This window comes from Brassica napus, chromosome A4, assembly GCF_020379485.1.
Source record: "Brassica napus cultivar Da-Ae chromosome A4, Da-Ae, whole genome shotgun sequence".
NCBI lineage: Eukaryota > Viridiplantae > Streptophyta > Magnoliopsida > Brassicales > Brassicaceae > Brassica > Brassica napus.
The window spans coordinates 19871188-19896096 of record NC_063437.1 but is presented as its reverse complement, the minus strand read 5'-3'; the positions used below and the strand labels follow the sequence as shown (position 1 = coordinate 19896096).

The following is a 24909-nucleotide window of genomic DNA, read 5'->3' as shown; positions in this document are numbered from 1 at the left end:
ACGATATGAAGAGATCTGAACATTTGTGGGCAATCAGAAAACCCATGTGCTGCTTCATATGATTTGCTTTTTCTTTATCTTAAGAGAGAAATTAAAGTATAACTATACATAATTTTGCACTCTTTAAATTGAAGAAACAGCAGATTTTTTTAAAAATTTAACAAACAATAGAGTTACTTGCTGTTTTTAGTTTAACTGATCTTCAGTTATATATCAGAGTGTTCAACCTTGATGGAATAACATCGACTTACGATAAACTCGAACCAATGTGCAGTTTATATTGAGTTTTATTGCATTCGATTATATATTTGACAAAATTTTAATTAAATGGATACGCTAAATTTAAATTAATGGTGACAGGTAAAATCTGGCAGGAAGATAATGAGTTCACAGCATTATTTTTTCCCCTAAGTCGAAACTAAAAACTTGCTAATAATTTATCGTTTCATCAACAAACTTTCCTATTAATATGTAAATGATTTGTTTTTATCTAAAAATAAATTTAAATTAATTGTACTTTTATCCAAAGTGATAAAATTCCTTGGTCCTTTTTCATTTTTGGGATGTGTGAACCGTTACAATAATTCAAATGTCAAAATTATTACTTTTCAGATTTCCTTGTCCTATATATTATCTTATGAATGAAAATGTAAAATATAGAACATAAATAACTCTAAATATTCTCCTTGCTTAATACAAAGAATCCAATGAACAAGATGAAAAGACTTTCATCCTTTCAAAGTTTCCAAAAGCAAAATGCGCAAGTTACTTTGTAATTAACTAGTAAGATTTCGAGACTTGTGAAACCAAATTCAACATTGAATACATATATATAAATGTATAGGAACGTACGTAAAATGCAAGTTGGGTGTAATAAAATCCAACTTGTTATAGAAAAAAACAAAGGCATGCAAGTTGCAGGAAAAAAGTTGCTACTATTCTCTTAACACCTTTTAAATATATTCCATAAATAAAATAAATTTAAAATAAGGAACAAATTGATTATATATATGATTATTAATCTATTATCATAATGAGTACGAAGTATATGTAAGCATTGTCGTGGAAGGAAGGAATTGCAAGTTGAGCTGCAAGTTGGCAAGGAGGCCTATTAATGTTTTTCTTCTTTTGGTCGTTTGTAAAATGACATTTAAACCCACCTACCTTTCATATTTTTGTTTATGATTTACCTATTTTGTATAAATATTTTTCTTATAATATATCGTTTTTCAAAAACCCATAAGGTTATTTCATATTGTTATTTTACTTAAATATAATAACTATACATTTCATTCGGTGTGAATATGAAATTCTGACCAATCCAAGGGTGATACGTTTTTGGGGTTTTGTATTCCAATGTGGCATGTTGCATATAAAGTACTACTATTTAATTATTCTTTATCGTTCAAATAAATATAAACATGCACAAAAGATTTTGATAACGTATATACCTAGCTGTGATATATAAATGCGTTCTTTTAAAAAGCAGCCGGGATAGTTCATGTTTTCATATAGTCCTAGCTGGATAATCTAAACACTTTAACTCATTAAAATAACAAATAAACTTTAAATTAAAATGCAACTATATATTTAGTCATTTTTATTTGTATGAGTGTGTCTGAGAAAAGGCAAACCAAACTCAATATATAACACGAAGCCTCCCCAAAAGAAAAAAGTTTCAAAAGACAAACCAAATGAAAACCACTTTCGCATAAAATTGATGAGAACAACGTATTTTTTTATTGAAACATTTATAAATCATGACAAGACCACATTATATTCCAGTAAATATTACTAAATGGAAACAAACGAAGAGTTGACTGTCATATAAACTAGTTTTTAACCTATGTTTTAGCTTCTAATACAATGAGAGTTAGTTTTAGATGCATTTCTGTGTGAGAGTAATGTAACTCATGAGTTGAAGTAAACCGTAAACCGGTTCTAGTTTTGCAAGAAACTAAATTGTTATCGTTTGACTAGAGGAACATATATTTACGTATTAGATCTAATTAGAAAAGTTAGGGCGGGATTATTCCTCAGGATTACTTCCATGGAGAAGTAATAGAATATCGGTCCAGACACTTCTGATTAAACAAGAAAAACGCAAAAAATGATGCGATGAGAAGCAGAGCCAATGTGAGAACCGCTTTGCTAGGTAGTTCTCCGTTTGTTTCTTTCTCTTTAAAACTATAAATAATGGGCTAATTATAACCATCATAATCAAATGAGTAATGTTATGAACACCAAAAGATTACACTAGAGACCACTTCTTCGTTTTGGCCACATACCTCAGACTCAGAGACCACAACAAGAAGATATAGGCTCCGACTGGTGACACGTAGTATTAACATTGAGTTGTAATATGTTAGTAGTGATGTACCATAAAGTAACCTAATAGGTTGTAGAATATATAGTTATGTTAGTCATCTCTAAAGTCACTATCATATAGAACGGCTATAAATAAGGGAAATAATACTAATTACGCTGACAAAAAATACTAATTACTACTCCTATCATTTGTTCTCGTTTCATTTCTTAAAAAAAAAAATCATTAAATGCTAACTCAATCTTAAAACATGAGATTTTCCTTGATGTTGAGTTAACTTTTGAGTTAGCAATTTTATAAAGGAAGTAACTCAAAATTATACAGCAATCATAACACATATTAACTCAAACTTAAAATCAAAAATTTTAAATTAATGTATGATTGGTAACATTTTTGAGTTACAACCCTAAATCAAACTAAATCAACTCTAACTCATGTCACCAATCAAAGCCATAAATTCAATGAATACACAGAGTATAGGTCTCTCGCCAAACTCAAAAGGCAAAAACGGTATCGTTTCTCTCAATGGACAAAACGGTGTCGTCTCTCTCAAGGATAGAAAAGTTTAGCAAAGAGGAGCTCATTCCAAGTATCTTGAAGGCCAGGCAAGCACCAATGTACACAATCCGCATAGCTCGTCGGATTCTCTAGCTGCTCCGCCGTCAGTGGACTCCATTGCTTCTTGTATATCGATGTGTGCGCATCTCTCCGATAGTTCGACATTTGCGTTATGTTTAGTAACGTTATCGGTGTTTTCGATCTCCCAAACACTTCTCCAAGCACTTTCATTATGCTTTTCCGACAATCTGATCCCCAGTAGTTTGGATCTTCTATAAGTGTTGTCTGATTATAGCAGTTCTGACCTGGCTCACCTCCCCAATCTATGCCCCTAAAAAACATCATAAAACAAAACAAAAAAACCCTGACCAATTAGTTTCTTGCTACGAAAGTAACAATAAATTTATTAATTTCGTAAGTAAATTAAGCAGTTCATGGAGTTTATAGCAGAACATCTTGTATAATAAAAGTGGATTAACAATCTTTTGCATTATTTATTAGCTAAATTTCTCTATTAGAACGGTCAAAGTCACTAACTTGGCATGAGTTGGAGACATGCTTGTGAAGAAAACCCTAGTTTTCTTACGATCCATATTGTTCTTCACCCATCTCAACATACTCTTCATCCCCATTTTGTACGCATCTTCAGTCGATACCTCTGCGATAACCTTCTCCTTATCATCAAACGACCCTTGCCTATATATATACACAACCCCATGAAACCATATCAAAAAACCAATGTTATGTGATTAATATGTATAGTTATAGGATTTGAAGTTATAAAAATGGTTACAAGATGTTCATCTTCAAGCCAGTCATCCACCATAAATAAGTGTTGAAGACGATTATATCAGCGCCTTTCCAGTGACGACCATGTTTGTTAATTGAGCCTTTCCTCACAACCCTATCTGATATTCTATGAACTATTGCATCGTCTGAATTAGACTCTAGAAGAAACGGTGCCCAGTAGAACTCAATCGTCGCGTTATACTCCTGAACATAGAGATAATAATCTCTAAATGAGGTGAGATATTGCAAAACATAGACAAAAAAAAATAATAAGAAAGGTGATGACTTAGGTTTTAAGTAGATAGAGTTACCTTGGCAGTGAAGACAGTGAGTGAACCAGTAGTTTTAATGAATTTCTGATCTTCAGGGATGATACGATGAAGAAGACAAATCATTGATACAAACATTCCACGGTTTAGTGAGTCTCCTACGTACATCATCCTCTTCCCTCTCAGTGTCTCTAGCATTAGCGTGGCGTTGAATCTATGAAACAGAGGAAACAGAGTTATACATGCAACAGAGGAAACCTAGTGAATAAAGTGAGAGAGAGAGAGTAAGATTACGAGGGGAGATCGCAGTGGTTGGGTTGCCACCGCCAGAACTGGTAGTCTTTGTCGGGACGACCGTGTTCTTGACATGTAAGCTGAGGTTGAATGTACGGACACTCCCATTCCTCGTACGGTGGTCGGGAGACTTCGTCTCTCACCCACTTGCCACTAAACACGTCACAGTTTTCCTCTGTTTTACCGATAGCAAACGCGAGCTTCTGTGGTTTCTTGTTCTTTTCTTGAAACCCCAAAAAGTCAAAAGGAAAGACAATCTCAATGTCTAGTTTCCAACAAGAACTCAAAACAAAATTTTCAGTGGAAAAATTGGTTACCAGTTGCTTGAGAGGGCCGTAGGGAAAAAGTGGGCTCAAGCTGGCCAAAGATGCACATGAAGTCTTCTCCATAGAGAACAGAGACGAAGAAGATGAAGATTAAGAGTGTGAAGAGGTAAGGAGAGAGACGGTGTTTTCTAGGAAGTGAAGGAGCAAGGGAAGAAGAGGTAAAGGAGATTGGTGATGAAGGTTTCATGTTTAGGATTTGAAGAACAGTGAGAAGAATGGAGTGTTTTAAATGTGATTTCAGTATTCAAAATGTTAAGAAATGAACACTTTGGGGTTTTGATGATCTCATTCTACTCAAACCTGCAAATAATATGTGGAAGGAGGAAGCCAAAATAACTTATACTGGAATTGCTTCAAGAAAAAACTAAAGATGTGTAACGTACAATGATTAGGTCATTTATAATATGGTTATGATTATATTTGGCGAAGAAAATTTGGGAATTAGCAAAATAATAATAATGATACTTAGGGTAATGAATAGGTAAATGTTGACGCAAGAGAGTGGTTGTCTTGTCTCCTAACTGATGCTTTGTTTTCGTAAGATATAATTCATTTATATCTAACTGACAAATTAGCAAGGTTTTCTTAGCTAAATAATATGGCATCTTTATCTTATAAGATGATGATTGATGGAGGTGAGGAAGATAACTACACTTGGCTTTGAAGCTAAGTGTCCTTGAGATGTTTTCATACATTGATAGACTTGTAAAGATGACATATCACTGTCTTTACTTTAGTCCTCCATATTTTTTCTGTTGCTTAAAAAACAATACTCCCTCTGTTCCTTATAGATCCATTTTTTAGAAAAAAAATTGTTTAAAAAAGATACATTTTTACATTTTCAAGACATTATTTAATGAAAAATTATACTTTTCAAAAAATACAATTATGTTTAATAAAATTTCGTTGGTTAAAAGTTATTGGGAATAGTTAATTAAGGAAAACAATGTATTGGAAAATATAATTTTAAATGTTTTCTTAATAAGTGTGAAAAAACTAAAATATGGATCTTTTAGGAACGGAGGGAGTATAAGGCATACTGGAAAGTTATTTTTCACTTACTAGATACATATATGTATTGGCAGACAGTCCAATATGAAATGAAATGTGGAATTAGTTGAGAATTTGTTGGGATTTCAAGCTCAAGTAGTTGGCTCTCAATGTTCGTTTTTGTACACACTCTTCACCCAACCAACCACTAAGCCACCGTTTGTCAAAATTGTACAAAGTACAGAACACATATATACAAGTATATCAAATACCACACACGGTCATTTTTTCACACAAAATTCTTTCTTTTTTTGGTAAACTAAATGTATATAGAGATTAGCATATAGAATTTATTAAATTCGATTCTATGTACATAAGCACCAAATGGGATATGTACCCAAGTATGAATATTTATTTTGGTAAACTATATGAATATATCAAATACAACACACAGTCATTATTACCATGGACCGTTCAGACAATGCTCAGGAACCATCTTGCCAAGTGCAGAACCGTGAACATTCTCACATACCGCAGTGGAAGGACCCTTGGCTCCCTTGTTCTCTAGGTTTATGTCAACTAGCTCAACGTTCTTGCACGGAAAGCTCTTGCTACATTTTAGTTTCACCGCCACTTTGTTCTTCGAAGTTCCATATATGTTCGTTAACTTAAGGTCTTGGATCTGTACGTGGGACTCTCCCTGAAAGAATAATGAAACCCAACTTTTAATTATTTTCATTTAGTTGCTTATTGTGCTAAATAGAAAAAAGAAGAAAGTTTGTTTCTTGCGTGAAAAGTTAACCTTCTTTTTACAGGGTGGATAAGGACAATACGTCTGATCGATGTTGATCGGGTTTCCAACATTAATCATCTGAATATTCTCGTACACGAGGTGAGAAACAACGATCTGAGAAATTGAAGATTCCCAAGTCTTGATCCGAATACCATCACTTGTGCCGTTAAAAACCGTGTCTCTTACGGTTAGGCCATTAACATCCTTATCGTCTTTGCCCTTCCCTAAGCTTCCAACACTGATCCCATGTCCGGGACCACACTTGACATTAGAGATATCCATGTCAGTAACTCCGGAAAGAATGGCGATACAGTCGTCTCCCGTTCCGATGTGTGTGTCGGAGATGTGAATGTTACTACAGAACCCGAACTTAAGCCCGTCGGTGTTAGGGCTGTCGCCAGGAGCTTTTATAGTGACTCCGGTAATGTTGAACTGGTGGACGGAGAAGAAGTCGAAGTGTCCCATTTTGCTGTTGAGTGATGTTATCCCGTTGATTCTCGAGTTATTCACAAATGCAAATCCCATGTTCTAGGAGAATAATCAAATCTATTATAATACTACTCAGACTTGGATATAAGATATAGTTGTGTGGTTAATTAGTGCCTCCTTCAAAACTATATTTTTCAAATAACGTTTTGTATACTAAATTATAGGAATGTATAAAATGATTAAGAAATGATACCATAGCTAGTATAGGACAGCTGGGGTTTTTGGAGCAGTCATTGAGTTTCCATGACTCTTTCCCTTGGCCGTCTAGTGTACCAGCACCAGAGATTAGGAGATTGTTAATGTACCTGAAGTTGATCCACGTTTTATTTTTAATGTCTCCGGGGTTTGAAGGAGCCAATAAACAGTGCCGTGCGAAGAGTTTTAGGGGTCCAAGGCAAATTTTAAAAATAAATTTATTTACAACTAAAATGAAAACCATTTTACAATATAATATATCACTTTCACCAAATACACAAGTTTAACACTGTAAAAAAATAAGTTTATGCTATATTATGTCATATAGGAAAAAAACACATGAATTCAGAAGGTTAGTTAGCCTACTATGTGAAAAGGGTTTTTAAAAAAATAAGTTTAAATCACTAGATTAGAAACTATTTTAAATTTTGGGGCCCTAAAAAGTTCATATTAATCAGGGGCCTAAGGCGAATGCCTTTTTCAATACACTGTAGGCACGCCTCTGCCAATAAAGTTCCATCTATAATGAATTCAATCTGATTTATGCATGGCCCCTCGAACACCACCGCACCACCGAGATAGAATGTTCCATTTGGTACGTAGATTTTACTACTTCCACTCCTTGCGCATGCGCTTTTCCATATACTTGTGAACGTCTACGTACGTGTTAAGAAACAAAAACAAAATAATTATTAAACAAAAATTTCTCGTACGTAAAATATTCCTTTTATATCGGCTTTAAACATACGTTGACGTTATCAGTTTTGCCGTCGGGATTGGCACCATAGCGTCGGACATTGAAAACCTTCGATCCGTTGGTCGAACGACATGCAACGCTGACGAACAAGAAAGACAAACACAAAGCCTTAAACGCAGAAGCAATCCAAGCCATCTTCTTATTTTTTTCTATGGTATATGGAAATTAAATAAGAATTTTGTGTTGTTTATAAATGGTTTCTGTAAGACAGTGAGAAGTGTCGGCTTAATGTATCGCTTATATAGAGTGAATATATTCCTATGAAGAGTCAGAAGGAACTTGAATCTTGTTACTAACTGTCGGCTAAAGTTAATGGACACCTAACATTCTTCTTCTTCTTTTTTAACGACAATGGACACCCAACATTCTTGGTAGTTAATTTTGTAGACTCTAATTTTGATGAGGTTTAGTTTAATATCCTTGCCTAATATAATGGAGCAATATGCACTTTACTATATATGGATGCATGGAAGCATGGACGGTCTAGGATTAATTTTGACTAGAGGACAAACTTTTTCATCATATTTTGTTTTTAAGTTGGGTCATTTATAAAAGTTTCATACTGATTATTAAGATAAATAAATAAATAAAAAGTAGACGGGGCACGTGCCACCATACGTTCTTCTCTATCCTTTGCTCAGAAGATGGGCTTAACCGCTTAAGCATTAGTTTAATGGCATTTGAAGCTGAGATTTTCCAAGATACCACAAGACCACATATGTCTCTTTTTCTATGTGTATGTGAATGCTATTTGAGGATAATGAAATTAAAAAGCTATAATATTAAGGTTTCAGATGTACCAACCATGTAACCATTTAGCAAATTGTGTAATCGGTTAAACATATATGTCTCTTAGCCGCTTAAGCATTAGTTTAATGGCATTTGAAGCTGAGATTTCCCAAGATACCACAAGACCACATATGTCTCTTTTTCTATGTGTATGTGAATGCTATTTGAGGATAATGAAAAAGCTATAATATTAAGGTTTCAGATGTACCAACCATGTAACCATTTAGCAAATTGTGTAATCGGTTAAACATATATGTCTCTTAACCGCTTAAGCATTAGTTTAATGGCATTTGAAGCTGAGATTTCCCAAGATACCACAAGACCACATATGTCTCTTTTTTCTATGTGTATGTGAATGCTATTTGAGGATAATGAAAAAGCTATAATATTAAGGTTTCAGATGTACCAACCATGTAACCATTTAGCAAATTGTGTAATTTATATCTTATTTTAAAATAATTTAAATTTAAACACATATATGTATATAAGTTATCCAGAAAATAAAAACATATTTAAAAAATATAATCTTAATATTATGTTGTTATCCGAAAAATTAATCACAAAAAATTAAAATTAAGAAATTCAAAGAGAAAACAGCAAGTTTTGTAATTTTTAATTAATAAATATAGTAATTAATATTTAATATGATTATGCTCATATGCGTAGACAAAACACCTAATACGAAACTAGCATCATTATTATATCCAAAATGCTTCTGTCCATAAAGCTAAACACAGCTTTTGCATATTTATGAAATTTGTTTGTGTGTAACTTATCTTACATGTCACTCAAATATGAAACATTGTAATTTCTCGTTTATCTGTTTGTTTCTTTTCTAAATGGGTATTAAATAAATTTTGAATCTGTAACTTATTGGAATTTGGGATATGTAAGCTTTTGAAATCACCACTCTTTTATTCGATTTGTGTTTCTGACCCCCATATTAATAAGAAAAGATCCCAACGAACCAGGTGTGGAGGAATTGGAATGAAGATCAACGTCTAGAGATAGTAGACACGGCCATAGATTCTTCATCACCAACGTTCGGGCCACGTGAAATCTTAAGATGCTTGCAAATTGGCCTCTTGTGTGTTCAAGAACATGTAGAGGATAGACCAATGATCGATGTCGTCAGTAGTTTTGATGCTCGGAAGTGAAGGAGTGTCGATTCCTTGACCTAAACAGACAGGTTACTGTGTAGCCAGCGGAAATTCTCTTGATACTCGGCGTGAAGATGAAGCTTTCACAGTAAAAAAAATCACCATGTCAATCATTGACGCTCAGTGATATGATAATATTTCATTCAGCAATATTATAAGCCATCTAAATACCAGAAAATTCCTCTACCTAAATAATATGTTTTTATTATGTTCTTTTGTAAGGGCAAGAGCTAGGAAACCCCAAACATTATTCCCATAAATAAAAGCAGTAAGAGAGGCATAAAGAGCTTATGTTTAGTTGATGATGGATCGATAATGACGATCTGTATGTTTATTTCATATCTTCACCACGGTTGTGCTTTATGATACTGAAAAGTCGCCTCCAACATTGACTCTGCCATTACTGCCCTCTCCTCCATCTCAACAAGCCCAGCAACAGCTTCCTCATATTTTTCCTAACACCATTGTTTTGGTTAAAATGGAATAGTAGTCAAAGCAAAAACCATTCATTTAACTGAAGCACTTGGGCAGCATGTCTCTGCGCTGCTGCATCCTGCTCAGCAGCTCTCCGTGCATCTTCCGTTACCTTATGTTCTTGCTCGATCCCCATCAACACCTTCATTATTATTCTCTCAAGTGGTCAGCAGCATACATTGAATTTGCGCTAGAAGAGAGCACATATTAATCTGAAATGCAAACCTGTATCATAGCAGCTTCTTGATCCTTCTTATCAGAAACAAGCTTTCGAAGCTCTCTCACCCCTTGCTTGATGATAGGAGTTTCAAGGCTCCTAATCAAATGTTGTGGTATAAAGGATGTCAAACCAGTTCTAAGTGATTCTAAAGCAAAGGGAATGCAAGACCATGCTTAATCTAAGTGCTACCAAGTTGTGAGATGATTTTTGACTAGATTACTATCTAAATGCGAACAAAGGACAAAGCTTTCTTTCTTATGATGAAACAAGAGGACTCATTGGGCTAGGCATTTGATCTTGGGTGATGTAGATCGAATCTAGAGGTGGCAAGCTATCAATCAAACACTTTCCTTATGCCTAGACACTAAGCTAAACAAGCTCTATCTCTAGATGAATGTTCTTTTGGTAAAGCAACTCAAGCATCTAATCTCTTAGGTTGAATGTTACTAAATCAAACATGGAGATCAAGTCTAATAGCAATCTTAACTCCTTTAACAACTAATCTCTTAGGTAAAGCAAGCTAAAAACATTGAAGAGTTGGTTCAGGCATTTCAACATACACCTTGTGGGCAGGAAATGCCTAGAGATCTATTTTAATGTGATCATGACTAAAATAGCATTGAGAACCCTCAACAAGCAAGGAAATAAGTAGATCTAGCACTAAACACCCTAGATCTTCTCTAATCACCCTTAATCACCCTAGCCCATGAATCCAAGATAGTCTACTCACTAATAAACATGAATAACCCCAAAACCATGGATGATTCAAGGCTAAACATGATTAGAGAGTTAGATAATCAATCAAAGATTAGATCTTTTAACTCAAAGTTCTTTTTTTTATTAGATAGAAATTAAGATATCACTTAACTTTAGGATTACAAGAGTATTTATATGTTTTTGGTAAACCTAATGGTTTCCATTAAAAAGTCTAAAAAGCCCTTTAAAAATATTAAAACTTGACTAAGGATATTTTCGACTCGGGTAAAAACGAATGGCCACAACCCGCGTCGATTTCCCCGCGTTGGCTCGTCGTTACGCCTTCAATCATACGTGCGGGTACAGCATCTCGCGTCGTGGTCCCCGCGTGATCCATCAAATGATTCTCTTCGACAACGCGAGTAACGGAACCCGCGTGATCGTACCCGCGTCAATCCATCTCGAAGCTTCTCCTTCATGCGAGCGGGTATGTGATACCGCGTCGCTCGACCCCGCGTGGAAGCTCCGGAGTCGCCATCGGGAGTCGTCGCATCAGTCTCCGCGTGGCCGTGCCGTCTCTGTTATGCTCGGGCCTCTCTCTCCGGCCATCGAACAGCTCTATCCGAGCTTGACTTCTTCTTCCTCGCCTTGTTGAAGTCGTGACTGCGCCACCGTCTCCTCCAAGCCGCGACCAAGCTTCCTCCGTGGCGTCAATGTCTCAGCCTCCGCCGTGCTCTCAGATTCAAGCCGTGTCTGGATTTAGCTTCGCCGTCGGCTCCGGATCGGACGAGAAGAAGATCGAACAACTCCAATGGTGATTTCCCAGAAGTTTGCAAAACAGGTCCCTCAACTGTTTGTTGATTACAAATCGGCCCAATACTTTGGAATGTGCAGAAATAACCTCACGAATTGACCCCTGAGCTTCTGATTTTGCAATCTAACCCAACGAGTATTCCAGAACTGCAACCTCGGTCCCTGAACTTTGGATAACTTCATATTTGGCCCCAAACTTTGTAAATTGCAAGAACAACCCACGGTTTAGCCCCAAACTTCTCAAATGAGCATTCCAACCCCTATGATATGCAAATGAGTATGCAAATGCAACACAAAGACCTAAATGCAACCTAAAATTATCATAATAAGCTAAAAGATGAATCTAAAACTTATTAAAATCATGAGATATCATTGCTCTAACTGCTCAATCTACCCGCCAAACCAAAAAATACAAGGAGCAAGCATTGTCCTTATTCAAAGCATAGTCTTGGTAACCCATGCAAGCAGTGAAGACGAGCTGGCTGCGCTCAAACGTTGAGCCAGTCATTGATTGAAGCAGAGTAATCGCATCTCCAGCGTCCTTGGTTGTAATTAGTGTAGGACCTGTGTTTACTGGTTATGATTAGTAAGTCCATAAGACTTAAATCACATTATGGACACTGACTGAGGTTTAACCGAGTACCATAAAACTCCATCAATGCAAGTGCTGTTCTGAAAAGCATTACACGGTTTCCTTCAAACAGAAGCACATCCCACACTCTGAGAACTGTTATAACAAAAAGAAACGTTAGAAAAAAAATAAAGAGCTGATCAATAAAAAATCTGGCAAGATCAAGGTTTGGAACCTGACCACTTTCCCATGGAAGCATATTGATGAAGATGGAAAGAAACCATGGCGCTGTAACACAAGCCACCTGCACTCCACGATAATCTAGATGTTGAACTGCAAATTTTAGTATATAACAAAGAGCATTAGCAACCAACCAGGTTTTCTTTTTTTTTTTTTAATACAAGACAATAAATTACAGGTAGATGATCATTTTGTAAGCATGTCACCAAACTTAGAATATACATACCTGACAGTATCCAACAGAGGGATTATGCCTAGCATAAGCAGTTAGCAATCTCCTCAGAGCGTTGCTGCCATCATCATCTAGGGCAGGATGACCTGGAAATGTCCGAGGTAAAAAAAGAAGAAAAAACCAAAAACTAGTACTACATAGTGTGTGAGCCCTTAAATTTAAGTTTTCTGATATCTTTCACAACTTATAATATGGGATCACCAAAATTTAAGACAAGGAAAGAAGCCTAATGTATGAAGTAAGTAAGTAAGAAGGTATCTAGAGTAGAAAAATTAAAAAGACTGTGGAGATACAAGAACCTGGTAGATTTTGACATGTTCTCACAGAAAATCCATAAGCATCCCTGTTTGATAAAAACCCAATCACAGAAAATTCAGACAAGAATCTCCGTTAGCAGCTTTTATTACAACAATCCATTAAGACATTAAAAAGTTGATGGCTTGGCACCACAGAGATAACTAATCATTAGATGATATATCATCAATGAAGGAGCTAGTAGCTACGGAGAAGAAGAAGAAGATACAAAAGGCGATACCTTTTGTGGTTGAGTGTTGTGAGAGTCATTGGTATCCACTCGAGGCCCGTGCCTTGTCTGGGGCCTTACCAAAATTAGTTCCGGGCAGGACGTGAAGACACGTGTGATAGGGTTAGCTACCCTCGACCGTGTAGCTGCATGACGATGCGGCAAGTGTGTTATCCGGGTCATCGGCTTTTTAGACTTTGTGTTTAGGGTCAATGGGCGCAAGAAGGGATGTGTTATGGACTTCGTATCGAGATAGGAACCAATGGCGAGAGGCAGTCCTCGATGATCGATAATGATCTAACCACTCGTGAAGAGTGGATGCTTGTTTACATGATTGCTTTATTTTTGCATTGCATATTTCTTAATATAATCGATCCTTGTTGCTTAATGTTTGATGCATAATGGGGGGATAAATAATTGTTAAGAAACCCGACTCACTGAGCAAAATAGTTGCTCATTAGACTCTTTGTTTTGCAGGTAACCCGTAGTAGTAGGTTCCATTTGGGATCGGAGGAGCACAAAGCTGTTGGTGTAGATTTGCTACCTTTTGCAAACATGTACGTTTTGTAATATGTAAGATATGGTTTTGAACATCCGCCGAGCATGTATAAATTTTCGATGTGGTTGAACTTAAAGTATATATGAATAAAAAAAGGGGGGGAGGGGTTTGTAAAATGCTTGGATTCCATATGATACTAGTCCTAGTCCGGGACGAACTAACTAACGGTTTAAAACTCGGGTTGCAAAGCCTTAACTTGGAATCGCTAGGAAACCCGTTCTTGGACATATGATCTTAGGATTTCGGATCTGATCTGGGAACCTCAGATCAAAAGTTCGGGCACGTGGTAGTAGTATCTTCGATCTGGTTAGAGTTCTTTAGTTCGTCGTGCATATTCTTGTTTGATTGGTGCATGGCAAACTAATTAACTTTTATTTAGTCCGGATCGGAGGTGTTACAGACTGGGTTGTAGAAAAGAGATTCTACTGTCCAGAACATCCTTGTGTATGTATCCAGAATATAAAGAGTATCCATGGGCCGCCATTTTTAACAAAATGAACTTTATAATGAACCGTCCGACCACTACCATTACTAGAGAGAGCGCAACCAGCCAGTTGAACAGCCTGTTATTGTATTCTTTGATGAACCATGACCGTGCCTTCCACATCATCTTCACACTTTGTATATTGCGCCTCACAGAGCTTTGACGATTGGTTGTTTTTATGTATATATCGAGAAATATTTTAAATATATTAAAAATGACTAATTCAACTTTTTTATCTATAAAAAAAAATCTAAATTTTTGAAAAAGAGTTTTGGTCAAATTAGATTTCTTTTATAACGGAATTTTAGAAGGTACATAGCTTAAATTAGATATGTTTCAATTTTTTATTCATCTATAAATATACTTCTCTTTCTTTGTAATTTTAAAACACCTCTAGTTCATTATCTAAGATGAAAAATTCTTTTCAACCTTCGATTATTGGTTTCTTTATGGTCACAGTTCTTCTGTTCGGTTGGTATTTATATTTACAATTTTATTATTATATTCAAAAATTATTTAAAATTAATGTTATTCTGATATCATATTATTTTATGTACTGATATAATTTTTTTATCGAATTCTATAATTTTGGGTTTAGAAATTTTTTCCAGAATAATCAATGATTAAGAAAGAAGATGTTCATACTTTAAGTTTTTTTTCCTTATAAATATGCAAAAAACTCTCTAAGCATATGTTTTACCAAAAACATTAATTTCTATTTAAATACGAAAACTAAAGTTTTGTTTTAACTATTATAATAACAGGAGTAATGACGACTGCTCAAGCTCAAGTACACAGATTTCCTTGTGAACACATATACAGACCGAAAAATGGAAAATGTAATACGACCATTTGTTCAGCTGAATGTACCAAAGAAAGGGGAAGGCTTGGGACTGGTCGTTGTATGGATCCGCAAAATGAGATGTGCGCATGCATGCATTATCAAAGGCATAGAAAGAATGAGTGTTTATTTTGATTTTTTTTATCTACATTGGAACTCAAATAATATTTATAATAATACACGTCTTTATCACAGGAAAAATAATAATATTATTAATTGTTGTTAGTGTTTGTGGCATAATAAATTGTATTATGTTACCAAATATAAATATAAATAACAAATATTAATATGTCGTTCATCTTTTAACTTTTTTTTTCTTCGGTAGCGTAAATTAACAAATATTATATTATAATTAGTACTTATTTCATATAAATTTCAAAGAAAAAATAATATTTTTTTTTAATTTTTACCATGTTGGAATCTCACTGAGAAAATAACTTTTTTTTATGTTTTTTCTAATAAAAATATTTTATATTTTAGTTAGTGAAGGTTTAAATTTAAAAGTACCGGTTAATATCCAACACGAAACTAGTTAAATCCCAATGGAAGTACACAATTATATTTTATCGTAAGACGAATAAAGTTTTGAGAAATTTCTTGAAATACCTTAAGTTGGATACAATTAATAAAAAAAATAAAATTTATCGAAAAATATTATAATATTTGGGTTTTAAAGTTTAGTGAGTATTGTTTAGAAATTATTATTTAGAGGGTGTGGTTGAGTTTATAAATTTTTATAAAAAAAATTTAAAACATTTATAAATGATTCAGGAGAGTTAATTTTGTTTTATTTTCATAATAAACATAAGGTATTTATTAAAATGATTATCGTTTAAATGTAAATTTGAAAAGTAATATCAAGGTAAAGTTAGAATTTCCTCTAAATTTTTAATCTAGTGTATATATGAAAACATGCATGCCACCTCTTTCAAAATTGATTTATATGTTACTACTATATCATACATTGGTTATTTAATTTTTAAATATCCATCATATCTATATTATTATATGCAAAGTGATTTTTCAAATTTCAGCTCTAATATTAAAAGTTAAAGTGATTAATATTGTTTATAAATAGTTATGGAAAACATATTAGGTCAATTAGTTAATGAAACATGTGAAAGTACTTAATTCACATAAAAGAAGAAAAAATATGCATCAATATTAAATACAAAAAAAAAAAAAACAAATAGGGCCATGATATTCATCTCTATTCACGGGAATATCGATGATAAAATAACCACAAGCTCTCCACGCGCATTAACCTATGTATCAATCGTGTCCATACACGTGTCAACGATCCACAGCCTCATCATCATCACCCCCTCCATCGGTCTTCTTCTTCATCATCCTTGTCCACTTTTCTGGCGAAAGCATCTCAACGGTCAAAAATGCTTCTCAAGACGGTTTCTTCGTCTTCCGCTGCTCGTGAGTTTCCATGGCGGAATCAAGGACGTTTCTCCTCTGCTATCCTCCGCGAACCATACACCACCGGAGCTTCTTCCACTTCAGTCTCCGATCAATCACCCAGGTGAAACTCTTTCTCTTCGATTCTCTCTTCTCAGTTCTCGTCGTCTGTAACAGAATTGCAGAGACGTTGAATCCGTTAGACGTTTATAATCGTCAAAACGGTGTAGCAGAACTATTGGGCCTGAAGACGTTATGATTGGGCTTTTACTGTAACCGGAGTCAAGCCCAAACCCACAGTAGCTCAACTGGCATGAGCATTTTTGTATACATCATTTGATTCATCCTGTGCACTTCATGCTTCAGTCTCGGTTTCTAATTTGTATCTTTTGGAATGTTTGTGGTGATGATCTTCAGGTACATGGCATTTCAATCAGATGCTTCTGGAACAGTAAAATCTGCTTCATGGGATTAAGCTCGTGTTTGGTGTTTACTCTCTGAAGCTCACTACCAATGTAGCTTACTTTGAGTTTGAGTAGATAAAAATTGAATCTTTAGTGATATTGATTATGAAAATAAATGTATATAGTGTAAAGTAGCTACATTTATGTACAATGATTTGAGTTTTTGCTATTGCAGGAGTTGTATGTGAACATTGGGTACCGGAAACATGGTCATGCTTTTGAGTTGAGCCTTTGTTGTATTCATGTAGATATTTGTTACTTAGTTTTGTTTTTTTTTTCAGGCCTTCAAGATCCCGATTCTGTGTTGGGTTCACTCACACGTGAGATCAAAGAAGTTGGGCCTGATGGGCAGGAGGTATATTACTTTCTTCTCTGGCTTCGTTTTAGTTGTTGGTAATGGTTCTGATCTTGGGATATTTCTATTTGTAGGTGACTAAAGTTGTACCTGCTGTTACGGAAGAAGTGACAATCTCTTATTTTGAAGCTATATATTGTATTTAATCTTGTCAGTGACTAATAACATAATTAAACAGGACCAAGGGATTGAAATTCTAACGGAAGCCATAGCAGCTTGCACCGAGACAATTGATCAACACAAGGGCAAGCTCGTCGTTAAGGAGGCACCTAGGGCTGTGAGTATCTTCTTCTTTAGTTGTTGAACCATCCCAAGTTGCATATTACAAGAACTAGCTTTCCTTTATTTGTGGAGTCTTAAATATTGGTTTCATCTAATGTGTTTTGACAGGTGAGTGAACGATGCTGACAGAACACATGGCTAAGCTAAGAATGGACAATGAAGAAATCAGCGGCAATGAAGAAGAAGAGGAGGACACAGGGATGGGTGAAGTTGACATTGAAGGTGCCGGAATCGTTGAGTAGGATTCTTAGCTGGTTTCATAGTTTTCCGACCAACATGAGTATCCCTTATACACTAAAGCACAAGTCACATGGCCAATCAAATTCTGACACATGGCTTGTGCTTTAAAATTAATTGGAAACAAAATTAAAAGCATCATTAACCTCTGTCTGTCTCTAAACCGCTTTTCGAATAACCCACGATCTCTACCTCTTTCGTATAACCTGTTTATAAATTAAATGAACCTTGAAAACACAACTTATCCTCTTATCTCTTCTAAATTTTCAGTTTTTATTTTTTTCAAACGAACCTTGAAAGCACAACAGTAGTTTTGGAACCACTTTCGAAGCATCAATTTGATTGTGGCGGTCCAGTTTGAAAGTGCGTCGAATAGAGCTTGATGATTTTGGAGAGATTCGTCGAACCTTAAGGATTTTGTTGCATAACTTCTTGAATTTACAGGTATACGTGGTGGTATGCAACATATTCATATGAAACTCATTATGCAAAAGCAAAGTAAAAGAATAGCACAAATATTTTTTATTGTTCACTTTGAAATTATTATAGCTGTTTGAAGAAGAAGAACGTATGAGAAATCAAATAATTATTTTGGATCAGATCTGTTCCTGGGTAAAGTTGGGAAGCTTGAAGACAAATGGATTACATGGTAAAATGCAAAACGTTTGACCATTTAGAATTCCAGGTAAAAAAAATTGTTTACTTTTTATCCATTAAAAAAGTATATACAGCCTCAAAATTTTAATGCAGTAAATGATCTATTGACCATTTAAGTTGTAAAAGTGATTCTGTTTCAAAATCGTTTTACCTCCGAAATAATGCAATTTCAAATCATTTTTACAATTAATTTAGAAATTTATCAAGTTTTTACTCGGTAGTTTAAAAAAAATTTGTAAAATATAAAGCGAATAAGATTTATGAATAAAACCAATATTTCTCCTAAAACCTTAAATAGTAAAAAATATTTCTTTTTTTAAAGCAAATAAGTATCAATATAATTTGTAAAATTAGATCTTAAAAATTCAAAAACCTATCAAAATATGAGCCAAAAAACTATCAAAATAAGTATTAAAAAAATATGTAGAACATAAAGGAAATAAGATTCTTGAATAAAACCAATATTTCTCCTAAAACCTTAAGTAGTAATTTAAGAAAAATGTTTTCGCTTTTATAAAAAGCAAATAAGTATCAAAATAATTTGTAAAATGAGATCTTAAAAATTAAAAAACCTATCAAAATAAGTAACATGGTATAATTTTGTTTAAGTTTATGTTTTTCAAAAAAAGATTCTAGATAATTAAACATGAAGTGTAGATGAAATAATAATTTAAACTAAAGATATATAAAAGTGATTAAATTTATAAGATACACCGTATCACATTCAAAATTTAAATATTATGTTATATTAAGTATTTGATATTTTGCACAAACATCATGGATAAAGGTAATGAAATAAATATAGTATTATAACTATATATTTTATATTTTGGTATTTTAATTATTTTGTGAAAAGTATTGCAAACATGTATCCATGTTTATAATACTACCAGAATTATTAATTTACCTCTTTCAATTGTTTTGTTTAAATGCAGATGCTGTTGATATAATATTTTATTTATTCTGAGTTAAAGTTTTAAGATAATCAAACAAATTTTAAATATTAAATTGATTCGTGCTACGCACGGGAGGTTATACTAGTTTTTGCTATAAAGTAGAAATCTCCAAGAGGTTGTGTGTTTTTTTTTTCTTTTGTTGTTTTTCACCCGTTGAGGGGTTTATATACTCGTATGTATGGTTTTATAAAGTTTTGACTATTACTGCATCATGAGTTTAAACCTGATTGGATTTGACTAGTGACTAATCTATCAATACACCAGAGTTTGATCCCTTCCAAGATGCAGATAATCTGTTACCTGAGATCTTAGACCGAGCCTGGTAGATTCAAAATTTTAAAGGCTTTTTACCATCCCAACTGTATAAAGGAGCTAATTGGGTACTAATTGTATGATAACAAAAGAAATATACAATATTCATAATGTAATAATAGTAATATGAGAATGTTCAAAGCCCAAGAGAAAAGAAAATCAAGTTAACAGCAGATAAAATCACAAACCGAGCCATGGACCCTGCTTCCTCTGCATGTTCAGGTACTAACTTAGCCATTATCTCCACGGGCACGCGCACACCTTTAAGCTCTGCTTTCACACACAACACATTAAAGAAAAAGAAAAAAAAAAAACACCATGAGTTTTAAGTCACTTGGGCAACAATTTGGAAGACAAGGAAGAATGTAGTTAGTACCATGAGGCTTGAAGTTGAATAGTGGTGGAAGGAAAGAAACGTGCATTAGGGGATCTCTAAGCTCATCAAAGAACGGGTGGACCAATGTATCGAGCTAAGTGGCAAGATCACAAAAGTTTCAAGAAAATAAAAATAAGTGAGATGTTGCAAGAAGAAGGAAAGTGAGAGAAGTTGCAAATACTCACAACGGAGACTGGGACAGTATTGAATGCATTTGATATATTTCTTCCCTTTGTTGGTGGTGTTCCCAAAACCTACTCAATACACGAACAAAGTCAAGTATAATCATTACACAACAGATACTAATTGTATGGTACCTTAATGATCTATACAAGTTGATTAACGCCATGAACAAAAAAATACAGGTTAGGACGACAGACAAGAATGACATTATAGTTGGTGTAAGTAACACATAATTAAGGAGGAGACCCCCATCTCACTAAGCATCTTAATGAAGTTACACTGCTGGCCAATATTAACAGTTAACACCACCTTATAAATAAATCAGTCGTGTAGCTAATAATTAATTAACACAAGGACTAAATCCATGTCCTGAATCGCTTCCTCAACTCTATTAGCCTTACACCGGAGTTGGTTCGTTTCCTCTAGTCCAATGATCATATTTAATCTTCCCTTAAATCGTTAGAAGAAAATTTCCGAAACTTGTCGTTATAATTTGAATGTATCGAATGAGACAACACCACCATAACGTGTAGATATCTTTTCAAGAACACCGCATGCTATGTTTTTTTTTTTCGCATGCTACGTTGGGAACTAATAACGTGTAGATATAAAAGTAGTTGACGAATGATACAAGTTTGTGGAAATGAATTATTTGATGGGATGAAAGTCGCTTAACAAATAGTGATATGTAGCTTGCATGTGCTAGGTTCATGAGAATAGTTTAATTTCGAAATTTCTTGCGAAAGGAAGTAACTTAAGATCTTAAGTTTATAAATATAAAAAGAAGGAAAGAAAGAAAGAAAGAAAGAAAGAAAGATGAAAGGTGTACAAAACATTTACAACAATGCTTACAGCGTCTCGTCCTTGCTCGTATTCTTTGTCCTGATTCTGTTTCGTCCGGCACTCTCGATCAGTGCTGCCAATAGATTGTCGTCTTCAGAGTCTCTCACAATCTCAAGCAACAGAACACTTGTATCTCCCGGCGGAGCCTTCGAGCTTGGTTTCTTCAAACCCTCGGCACTTCCGCGTTGGTATCTCGGAATACGGTATACCGAAGTCTCTGAGAAGATCTACGCATGGGTCGCCAACAGAGACAACCCACTTCTAACTTCCACTGGAACGCTCGAAATCTCTCGCAACAATCTCGTCCTGATAGGTCAGTTCAATAAAACTGTTTGGTCGACGAATCTTACTAGCCGCGATGCGCCGGTGATAGCCGAGCTTCTCTCCAATGGAAACTTCGTCCTGAGACAGTCCGACAACAACGACGACCCTAGTTCATTCTTGTGGCAGAGTTTCGATTTTCCGACAGATACTTTACTTCCGGAGATGAAACTAGGTATCGACCACAAAAACAAGCGCAACTGGATCCTCACATCATGGAGAAGTTCGGATGATCCGGCGAGCGGGAACCTCACGTTCAACCTCGAAACTCAATGGGGATTGCCTGAATTTATTCTTCGTTCGGATGGAAGGGTAGCGGCAAGGAGCGGTCCCTGGGATGGAATCGAGTTTAGCGGCATACCGGCGATGCATAGATCCGATAACATTATTTCCAATTTTACGGATAACAGTGATGAGGCCGCTTACAGCTTCCGTATGACCAACCATAGCATCTACTCGATATTGACAGCGAGAGACCGGATGCTCGTGCAAGTCACGTGGACCTCGACATCATGGCCATGGAAGCTGTCCTTGGAAAATTTATTCACGGGTATCTGCGATGTTTACCATGTCTGTTATGGTCCGAATACTTACTGTGACATAAACACGTCACCTCACTGTAACTGTCTCAGAGGCTTCGTACCACAAAATGCCACTGAATGGGCCGAGCGGGATGAGTGGTTAGGCCGTTCAATATCTGGGTGTGTCAGGAAGACGCAGCTTAACTGTGAAGAGTATCATGATTTTGTGCTGCTTAACAACACCAAGTTGCCGGATACTAAGACGGCGACTGTGGATCAGGGAATCATCGATGAGAAGATATGCAAAGAGAGGTGTCTTAGCGATTGTAACTGTACGTCGTTTGCGTTTGGAAAAAACGGTCTAGGTTGTGTGACCTGGACCGGAGACCTCGTTGATATCCGGACTTACTTCGAAGGCGGTTATGCTCTCTTTGTTAAAGTATCTGCTGATGATCCAGGTATCTAGCTAATCTCTTAACAGAATACAAGTTCATGCCAAAAACTTCGAGTTGACACGAACCCTTGCAGATTTTTCCTCGGGTGAGAAGAGAGACCGAACTGGAAAAACTATAGGTTGGAGTATCGGTGGTGTCAGCGTTTTGCTTCTTCTGAGTGTTATACTCTTCTGCTTTTGGAAGAGGAGACAGAAGCAAGCAAAAGCAGATGCAACACCTATTGGTAAATAAATGAATTTATTACCTACTCGTTTTCTGTTTTCTGTTTTCTGATCCTTTTATGATAATAGAGGGAAACCAAGTTCAATTGAACGAGATGGTGTTAAGAAACATAAATTCGTCTCGCGAGGACGAAATAGAAGATTTGGATCTTCCATTGATGGACTTTGAAGCTGTTGTCGCAGCCACCGAACGTTTCTCTCATTCCAACCAGGTTGGAAAAGGTGGTTTTGGTGCTGTTTACAAGGTATAAATAATGGATATATGATCTATAATTAACCAATACATTTACAATATAAGTAAACACATTTTTTTTCAAAAAAAAAAAAGAAAAAGAAAGAAACCGGTTTATAGTAAACTGTTTACGAAATACTACAATTATATAAATGTATATAAAACTAGGACCTACAAAATGTCAGTACTTTATATAAAATATGTATAATTAATTTTAAAAAAATAAATATAAACGAGAACAAAAAAACTGATTATCAAGTAAGAAGTCAATAAGAGTTAAAGGTTAATTTAAATATAAACAAGTGTATACAAATAAAATGTTAATTTTGTTTAAAAAAATAGTTTAATTTGGATTAGTTTTATGGATAAATTTAAAAGAAAGTTAACACATTATAAAATAAAATAAAAAGTAACTGATCATTTAAATATGTGTCTAAAACCAGTTTCTTTCTTTGCTCTGTTGGTTTTGGTATAACTGATCATTTAAATATGTGTCACCTGCAGGGAAGGTTAAGTGACGGGCAAGAAATTGCGGTGAAGAGACTATCGGCAATGTCAGCTCAAGGTACCGATGAGTTCCTGAATGAAGTTAGGCTAATAGCAAGGCTTCAGCATGTAAACCTAGTGAGACTTCTTGGCTGTTGCGTTCAAGCCAACGAAAAAATATTAATATACGAGTACTTGGAGAATCTAAGCCTCGATTCTCATATATTTGGTTAGTCCTTCTACTTTTCATAACAGGCTTTATATCAACAACTGAAATGATTCCATTGTGAATTATGTGCAGATAAAACCAGAAGCTCTATGTTAAATTGGCAAATGAGATTTGATATCATCAATGGTATTGCCCGAGGGCTTCTGTATCTTCACCAAGACTCACGGTTTAGAATCATCCATAGGGATTTGAAAGCAAGCAATGTCTTGCTTGATAAAGATATGGCTCCAAAAATTTCAGACTTCGGATTGGCTAGGATGTTTGGACGGGATGAGACGGAAGCTAACACGAGGAAGGTGGTCGGAACTTAGTAAGCATTTAAAGCATCATAATCACATTTTGAGAGAAAGAGCTACCTGATAGCTTTTTTCTAATTAATATATTGTTATGCAGTGGGTACATGTCTCCAGAATATGCGATGAATGGGACATTCTCGATGAAATCAGATGTGTTCAGTTTTGGGGTCTTGCTTCTTGAAATTATAAGTGGAAAGAGGAATAAAGGCTTCTGCGACTCGGATAGTAATCTTAATCTTCTCGGACATGTAAGATAATCAAAATCAACATGCACTTTTTTTATCCGGTTTGTGTTTCAATAAAAATAACTTTCCGAACCAGGTGTGGAGGAATTGGAATGAAGGTCAAGGTCTGGAGATAGTAGACACGGCGGTCATCGTAGATTCTTCATCACCAACGTGCAGGCCACGTGAAATCTTAAGATGCTTACAAATTGGCCTCTTGTGTGTTCAAGAACGTGTAGAGGATAGACCAATGATGTCGTCAGTAGTTTTGATGCTCGGAAGTGAAGCAGTATTTATCCCTCAACCTAAACGGCCAGGTTACTGTGTAGCCAGCGGAAGTTCTCTTGATACTCGGAGTGAAGATGAATCTTTTACGGTGAACAAAGTCACCATGTCAATCATTGACGCTCGGTGATGTGATGATAATATTTCATTCAGCAATATTATAAACCATCTAAATACCA

The 24909-nt window shown here is 35.2% G+C and overlaps 4 protein-coding genes and 2 long non-coding RNA genes across 10 annotated transcripts; 2 read left to right on the top strand and 4 right to left on the bottom strand.

The window, feature by feature from the left end:
- Window positions 1-2665: 2665 nt before the first annotated feature.
- LOC106447537 (protein trichome birefringence-like 33) lies at window positions 2666-4996 on the bottom strand. The gene is made up of 6 exons (XM_013889483.3): window positions 4554-4996; window positions 4237-4459; window positions 3985-4156; window positions 3678-3877; window positions 3422-3580; window positions 2666-3215 (listed from the first exon to the last, which is right to left on the bottom strand). Exons 1-6 carry the CDS (start codon window positions 4747-4749, stop codon window positions 2876-2878), a joined length of 1290 nt encoding a protein of 429 aa, XP_013744937.1. The 5' UTR covers window positions 4750-4996; the 3' UTR covers window positions 2666-2875.
- Window positions 4997-5882: 886 nt separating this feature from the next.
- LOC106394103 (exopolygalacturonase-like) lies at window positions 5883-8711 on the bottom strand. Its single transcript, XM_048778644.1, has 5 exons — window positions 7778-8711; window positions 7543-7685; window positions 7028-7196; window positions 6355-6873; window positions 5883-6252 (listed from the first exon to the last, which is right to left on the bottom strand). The coding sequence occupies exons 1-5, from the start codon at window positions 7919-7921 to the stop codon at window positions 6013-6015; spliced, it is 1215 nt and encodes a 404-aa protein (XP_048634601.1). The 5' UTR covers window positions 7922-8711; the 3' UTR covers window positions 5883-6012.
- A 3674-nt stretch (window positions 8712-12385) lies between these two features.
- LOC106447482 lies at window positions 12386-13310 on the bottom strand. Its single transcript, XR_002664373.2, has 4 exons — window positions 13281-13310; window positions 12750-12842; window positions 12582-12665; window positions 12386-12502 (listed from the first exon to the last, which is right to left on the bottom strand). It is a non-coding gene; the product is annotated as an uncharacterized LOC106447482 (long non-coding RNA).
- Window positions 13311-16174: 2864 nt separating this feature from the next.
- LOC125608349 (eukaryotic translation initiation factor 2 subunit alpha homolog) lies at window positions 16175-19986 on the top strand. 4 transcript variants are annotated; one of them, XR_007339291.1, is made up of 6 exons: window positions 16175-16919; window positions 17435-17614; window positions 17689-17721; window positions 17793-17891; window positions 18005-18151; window positions 19877-19986. XR_007339291.1 is itself a non-coding variant. In XM_048778641.1 (6 exons), the coding sequence occupies exons 1-6, from the start codon at window positions 16827-16829 to the stop codon at window positions 18020-18022; spliced, it is 351 nt and encodes a 116-aa protein (XP_048634598.1). In that variant the 5' UTR covers window positions 16273-16826; the 3' UTR covers window positions 18023-18274. The 4 variants fall into 4 exon arrangements, 2 of the variants coding, with proteins under 2 accessions (XP_048634597.1, XP_048634598.1); XR_007339290.1 differs by having other exon boundaries at window positions 16181-16919; window positions 18005-18179; window positions 19832-19986; XM_048778641.1 differs by lacking the exon at window positions 19877-19986 and having other exon boundaries at window positions 16273-16919; window positions 17435-17468; window positions 17541-17614; window positions 18005-18274.
- On the bottom strand, window positions 19886-20781 carry LOC125575722. The gene is made up of 4 exons (XR_007339292.1): window positions 20752-20781; window positions 20620-20688; window positions 20435-20528; window positions 19886-20328 (listed from the first exon to the last, which is right to left on the bottom strand). It is a non-coding gene; the product is annotated as an uncharacterized LOC125575722 (long non-coding RNA).
- Window positions 20527-24869, top strand: LOC106447539 (receptor-like serine/threonine-protein kinase SD1-8). 2 transcript variants are annotated; one of them, XM_048778642.1, is made up of 7 exons: window positions 20527-22741; window positions 22812-22980; window positions 23048-23223; window positions 23715-23925; window positions 23998-24235; window positions 24319-24469; window positions 24543-24869. In XM_048778642.1, exons 1-7 carry the CDS (start codon window positions 21434-21436, stop codon window positions 24858-24860), a joined length of 2571 nt encoding a protein of 856 aa, XP_048634599.1. In that variant the 5' UTR covers window positions 20527-21433; the 3' UTR covers window positions 24861-24869. The 2 variants fall into 2 exon arrangements, with proteins under 2 accessions (XP_048634599.1, XP_048634600.1); XM_048778643.1 differs by having other exon boundaries at window positions 20527-22760; window positions 22831-22980; window positions 23715-24586.
- The last annotated feature ends 40 nt before the right edge of the window (window positions 24870-24909 follow it).